The sequence below is a fragment of the Emydura macquarii genome, unplaced genomic scaffold, assembly GCF_026122565.2.
Source record: "Emydura macquarii macquarii isolate MOO-44397 ecotype Brisbane River unplaced genomic scaffold, CSIRO-AGI_Emac_v2 contig_691, whole genome shotgun sequence".
NCBI classification, from domain to species: domain Eukaryota; kingdom Metazoa; phylum Chordata; order Testudines; family Chelidae; genus Emydura; species Emydura macquarii.
In genome coordinates, this window is record NW_027130828.1 from 1570809 (window position 1) to 1577500 (window position 6692).

Genomic DNA, 6692 nt, shown 5'->3' on the forward strand with positions numbered 1-6692 from the left:
GAGACAGGACTGGGACCCGGCAGGGAGTGGCCATCTCAGAGCGGCTGTATTACCCTCCCGCACCATGAGAGGGTGTAAGCACACGAAGGGGTGAAGCAGTTCCCTGGCCTGCTGCTGGAAGGAAGCACTGGACCCACCGAGGTAGAGGAAGAGCTTTGTCCCAACAGGAATAAAAGCCGTGCAGCACGGCCGCAGCTGACCCGGGCCAAGTGCAGGTTTTTGTCTCTGTGTAGCCATTCTGGAAGAGTCCCCTAGCGGGCAGTGTCTGGGATGGGGGAGCCTTTGGTTCAGGCTGTATTTAGTGTGCACGCAATAAGCTCACTCACAAATAACAGTGGGGAAGAACAGATCACAACCAGGCATGCCAGCCAGCCTTCTCATTTCCAGAGCTCCTCCTACAACATCAGCGTTTCATTTGACTGCACAGCTCTTTCAACAGAGAGGGAGAGAGAGAGAGAGAGAGAGAGAGAGGTGTAATGTTTAAGCCCTATGTAGACACAGGAACAGGTTAGCAGAGGGGCAGAGGCAAGTGGCGGCAGAAGACCCGGGGCTGTGAGAGCAATGTCTGACCTGTTCATATTTCTCCAGCTCTGTGTGATAGATTTGTCTGATCTGGGTCAATTTGGCTCTGTAATCTGAGTGTTCGATAGAGTTATCTGAGGACCCTCCAGAGGCTGCTGCGGCTGCTGCTGCTGCTGCCGATCCCCCACCTTTCTCAGGGCCTGAAACCCCTTCTGCCAGAAGCATATTGTCCAGTCTCATTAGCTGGGGGTCGGGAGGGTCTTCCTCCTGCGCTCCTCGGATGCTCAAACCTTTGGGTAAAAAAGAGAGAGACAGACAGAGAAACCACAGTGAGTATTTCCCATGCCCTGGCAGGCTCCTGCCCGCAGCCAGCCCCACTCCTGGGGGTGGGCTGGACCAGCCATTGCAATACTTTACAAAACCATTCTCTGCTGGGAAAGACAATGACCCCCCAGCATGAAGTTAGGCCCTCATGGTAATGGGAACAGAGCGTTAGCTAAGAGGTCAAACCTCCACTACCTAGATGGAAAAGTCCTATAGAAATTAGAAGTGATAAAACCAATAGGGCTCTATAGAAATAACCCTGAAAACCCAATGAATTTAACAGTGAAAGGGAGACTTGTTACAGAACTTTTCAAAAACACCTATAGATTTTTTTTTTAACTCTCTCTTGTAAATATGACAGGAATATACACGTACATGATGTTTTTCTTTTGTTTTCAACAACGTATCTAAATCTAAGCACTATTTCTTTAGCCATATCAAATGGATGGAAAACCATAGGGTGGGAGTGAGGAGTTGTTTATTTGGAAATACTGGAAACAGATCTGAGGTTCGTGTTGTTCTGGCTGGGATTTGCTCAGCAGAAATCTATCCCTGCTCCAGAATTCTAAGGGTTAACATGAAATGCCTGCAGAAGGGATAGCATGCTCTGCTGAACTCAGTGGGACTTTTCCATAAAGGTAAATCGGCGCTATAACTCCCATTGGTGCCAATCAACTATACCTAAGAGGGAGCCATCTACCAAAGGTGAGCAAGTTCTTAGAACGTACCCACACACCCTATGAGAATGTTTACACATTAAATGGACAGTGGCGGAGATAGAAGTGAGGGCAAACAGAATCACCTCTTCATGGAAAGCTGAGGTTGATGGCACCCCCTAGCATGCCTTCCTGCTCATGGCACTGCCATGCTCCCAGGCAGAGCACTGCACCACTCTGTAGCTCACATGCAGATTTAAACACAAACAAGAAAGAATTATACATTCTTTCACTACCCAGCCATTTACCTGCAGCCAGGTATGCTGGGATGCTAAATGTGTGTTTAAATTCCAGCACTATTACAGTATGTTGGTGGGAACAACACTTTAAACCTAATTTCTGTTTTAAATCGAGAACTTCCACAGTGATGCCCAGTCAGCAATCTCATCTGAGTACAACAGATCAAGGCTGACAATTTGCAGGTTTAATCAGGTCATGAAGGCACTCTGCCAAGATGTTATCAACAATGCCGAAAACAAAGTTTAAAAATAATTACAGTAGTATCAAAATCACTAGAGCCATTGCTTCTTGAATCAGCATTTCCATTAAAGATGTAACACAACCAGCTATATCCCAGCCCAATTAACCTCTTTAAATCTGTTTAAAACCAGGTATTCACACACTAGTTAGACAGGATCCCGGTGGGTCTGAAGTTGGCACCTCGCATGTTTGCATTCTGATTCTGCCGTCTGTGTCTGTGCCTGTTTTTAGTTACACACAGTGGTGCACGCTCTGTGTAGAGTGCAGCATACATGACAGGAACATCCAGAAGCTGCCAAGTGTTCAGTTGAGTACCAGCAATGCTATTTGCTAGCCTAGCCCCAGTACAGCCCAGATTCTCTTAGAAACAGATTTGATTCCTTGATGTCCTGAACTCCACATACTGCATGACATGACCCCTTATTGGCCAACCTTCCAAGCACAGGAAGGCACAGCTTTAATTTCACTCTAAGACGCACATTTTAAACCTGTCACCTTCATTTAAAAATATAATTCCATATAATTTAATTGGGATAATAAAAATGTCTCATTGTCATTTTAAATTATTTCTCTTGCCTATTCAGAGGTTGAACAAGGTTTGAAAATATAATATATTATCATCATATGCTCATTGACCAAGCCCAAAAGTTAGCACCAAGATCGGTGGGAGTAAAAGAACACTTAAAACAGCAGTTCAGTCATCTTTGCCTCTTTATTCTGGCATTTATCCGTTCACAGACGTTTGGTTCAAAGTTACCAACTCCACCTAGCTCAAGCCAAAAATGCCTGCTTAGTTAATAACAAAGTTTCTGGACTAAAGATTTGGCTGGCTTTGTTATGTGCGTGTGTGTGTGTCAGTAAAAGAAAGGGCAATAGGTCAAAGAGACTAGAGAAAAGAAGAATAGAGAGAAACTAATTTTCCTTGAATATTTTCTTTTTGATTTGTACAGAAAAATCTTGCCCCACTGAGGCAAGGTGAGGTCCTTTTTGTTGTCTTTTTCCTCTCTCCCCTCCAGTCTGGCTTTTAATCCTTGTGAGCAGCAGTCTGGTTTTCTAATCCTCTCCAGTTTACATTTTCAATTGGTTCCTTCTAAATACCCATTCCTATTGTTATTTCTTTGTTCTTTGTCCCATCAGTTTCTTTTTTCTGTATTTTCCCCCAGCGGCTGTTGAGTCTAATGGCCTAGTATGGTCTTTATTCACCTTCAGAGGTTTCCATGGTCGTTTCACTCATTTCCCCAACAGTTGCAGGCATGGGACCAAATTCTCCACTCAGGTAAATGGGCACCATTCCTCTGGCTTCCCAGTCCTTGTACTTTGGAGTATGGGCCAAAGATTAAAAATTTCTGCACAAAATGACTGTGTTTCTAGACTGAGACTAACACAATTACTGAGCTTCCCTGTAACAACATGATTAAAAGGCGCCAATACTGCCTGGTTTTAAATACAAAAGGAGACTGCCTGGAAGGAGGGCTAAAGGAGTCAATGGAAAAAAGAGGCCCCACAGCACAAGAGGAAGGAAGGCAGCAGACATTGCAAATGTCCAAGCTGCCAGAGTCTCCAGCACTCAGTCCTGCTATACTGTTATAACGCAGGTAACATTGGGAGTGGCATATCGTTTTCCTCCTAGTGAGAAGTAATACGCCTAACTCCAAAGCAGGGATACATACAGTCCGGAGACTGGATGTCTGACAACATAGAGACAAAGAAATGGGTGAGACAGGGAGGTAACTTACCACAATCTAACATTTATTTTGCTACTGAGTGAGTTCCATCATTCATTTCAATGGCAAAGCCATGAGTTAATTAACTAACTCCTACAAGAGTTAACCTTGTGTGTGGGGATAAATGTGTTAACCCTCCCTAGTTACTTTATGAATTATATGCATCAAATAAGCACATAATAAATAGGAGATTGTTTTCCTTTAGGGGGAAAAAACAGGGAAATTCTTTGTATTCTGTGAAACCATATTGTTTAGAAACATTGGAGTTACAAACCATCCAATCATTTCTCCTCTCAGATATGTAAATAAATCTGATAAGAAAGATCCAGAACACTTCCTGGATTCTTTAGTAACAAGAAAACACTTCTCTTTATCCTCAGGGCATACGTTTGTTCCTACCTAGCATCTGCCTTTATAAATTACTCTCCATTTAAATACAGTGATAATATATGTATTTTCTGACATATAAGATCAGACTCGGGGGCTATTGTTTCCCTTTTTTATTCCTCAGTATATCAAACTATGAGTTTATTACTGCTTAGCTCACTGACCTTTCAATGCATCGTGGAATTAAGGTACAGAGCAGACCAGAAAGAACACAATAATACATCACTTCCAGAACAACTACAGATGTACTAATGGCACAGGAAGTGTGAGGGTCTCAGCTAGACAGCAATAACCTAGCTGTGCACTGACTGAAAGGCTAATACTTTCACGTTAATATGGCAGCTAGAAAGTGGCACATTTTTAAAGCATTTTGCAGGTCCCCTTTATGTAGAATCATAGAAATGTAGGTCTGAAAGAGACCTCAAGAAGTCATGTCCAGTCCCCTGCTGTGGGTGGACCAGGTAAACCTAGACCATACCTGACAGGTGTTTGTCCAACCTGTTCTTAAAAACTTCCCGTGAGGGCGATTCCACAGCCTCCACTAGAGCCTATTCCAGAGATTACCTGCCCTTAAGAGTTAGAGCGTTTCCCTGATATCTGACCTAAATCTCTCTGCTGCAGATTGTGCCCATTACTTCTTGTCCTATCTTCAGTGGACGTGGAGAACGCCAGCCTCTCTAAAGCAGTTCTTAACACGTTTGAAGGCTGTTAGCAGGCCCCCCCCAGTCATCTTTTCTCAAGACTAAACATGCCCAGTTTTTTACCCTTTCCTCATAGGTCAGATTGTCGAAACCTCTGATAATTTTTGTTGCTCTTCTCTGGACCCTCTCCAATTTGTCCATATCTTTCCTAAAGTGTGGTGCTCAGAACTGGACACAGCACTCCAGCGGAGTCCTCACCAGGTCCCCACACAGAGTGCGACAATTACCTCCCGGGTCTAACACTGCTGTTATGGAATATGCTCAGAAATACCTTCTTATACATATTTGGGTCCACTTAAAGTTTAAAATCTAGTATCCTTGGTGACATTACAGCATTATAAGGTTAACAAAAAACATGTTTGCTACTGATTTTAATCTATTTATGACCACAACATTCATTTCAATATCTCCATGATTTTAGACAAATCACGTAAACAGACACTAAAACATTGTTTAACAATGAACTTGGCTTTGTTATAAGACCACAGTTTTAGCATATCTTTCAGCAAATCCTAATTAGCTGTCTTTCTACATGCTGTGCACCTGCCCCCACAGATAATAGACGAGAGCATCTGCATAGACTGCTGCATTCAGAGGCCAATAAATAAATTGCAGGTCAAAATTATTACAAAGCTTTCTTCGAATAAACCCATCTTCTTCACAATATGAAGCTGCAGATATGAAAAGTACCTAAAGCCCACTCAAATGGTATGATTACAGGGGCCGTTTGAGTTTAATAATCTGACTCTAATTCAGGCATTTTCAACAGCTCATTAAGGGTTCATTAATATATGGGCAAGCTTTTGAATTATAAATAAGCAGATTAGAAACCCGCAGTGTCTGAACTGTACAGTGGTAGCCTGACTAACTGAATAATACTGCCAACACAAGGAAGGCTTGACCCTGGGGACTGAAGGTGGAGATGCAGGGCATGGCTTCCACCTCCTGATTTCTCCGACTTCTTTCTTTCACTCACTCACTCACTCACTCACTCAGCCCGGTTGGGAAGAAGAGTCTCTCCTGAAGCTCTAAGTGCATTGATGGATATTTCACAATTCACAGTCAGAATGTAACAACTAGTCGCTCTGGAGTGACCCCAGCCTATACACTATAAATCAGCTCTCCTTCCATCGTCATCATCATCATCATCATCCTCAGCTCTCAGATGGCCTGATCCAAAGCACACTGAAGTCAGTGGAAAGACTCCCACTGCCTTCAACGAGCCCATAGAGTGCTTTTCATCCAGATCTCAAAGTGCTTTACAAAGAAAAGGTCAGCATCATTGTTATGCCCATTTTACACGGAGAAAAGGGAGATGACAACCAGATCTCCTGACTCCCAGCTCCTGCATCTAACACCTATACACCTCAGCCCCAAAGCTGGGAACTTCTATGCATGTTCTGAAGTCCCACTGGGCCAGGACAGAAAAGGAGGCTGCAGGTAGTTGGCATCGCTCTAGAGCTGACATCCCTGTGACATGACTGTGTTGCACTGATGTACCAGGCTCCCCTTTAATGCAATTTTAAACTTCCATTTTTCCTTAATATTAGAGCAGGTTGAAAATTTTCCATCAAAGCCGTTTTTTCATGAAAAAAATCATTTAGTTGAAATCCCAATTTTCCATCAAAAGTGTCTGGTTTCCACCAAAAATTTTAATTTTTCATAAAAGAACTGAACAACCGAAAACCAAAATGTCTAATTTGTTTATGCTACCACAGTGCATCATGGGAGATGGAACCTAGCCTACAGAAGGGGAGCATGAGGCATTGAACTACAACTCCCAAGAAGCACCACAGCAGAATTTCTGGATTTAAATATTTCTGCCACGTCAGCTGGGG

General features: G+C 43.1%; 1 protein-coding gene across 3 annotated transcripts in view; it reads right to left on the reverse strand.

The window, feature by feature from the left end:
• The window catches only part of PBX3 (PBX homeobox 3), a 151681-nt gene that overhangs the window by 30053 nt on the left and 114936 nt on the right, over positions 1-6692 (reverse strand). For all 3 annotated transcript variants that reach the window (XM_067541674.1, XM_067541673.1, XM_067541675.1), the window contains one exon: positions 571-812. In XM_067541674.1, the coding sequence (XP_067397775.1) occupies positions 571-812 (242 nt within the window). The remainder of the gene's footprint in view (positions 1-570; positions 813-6692) is intronic.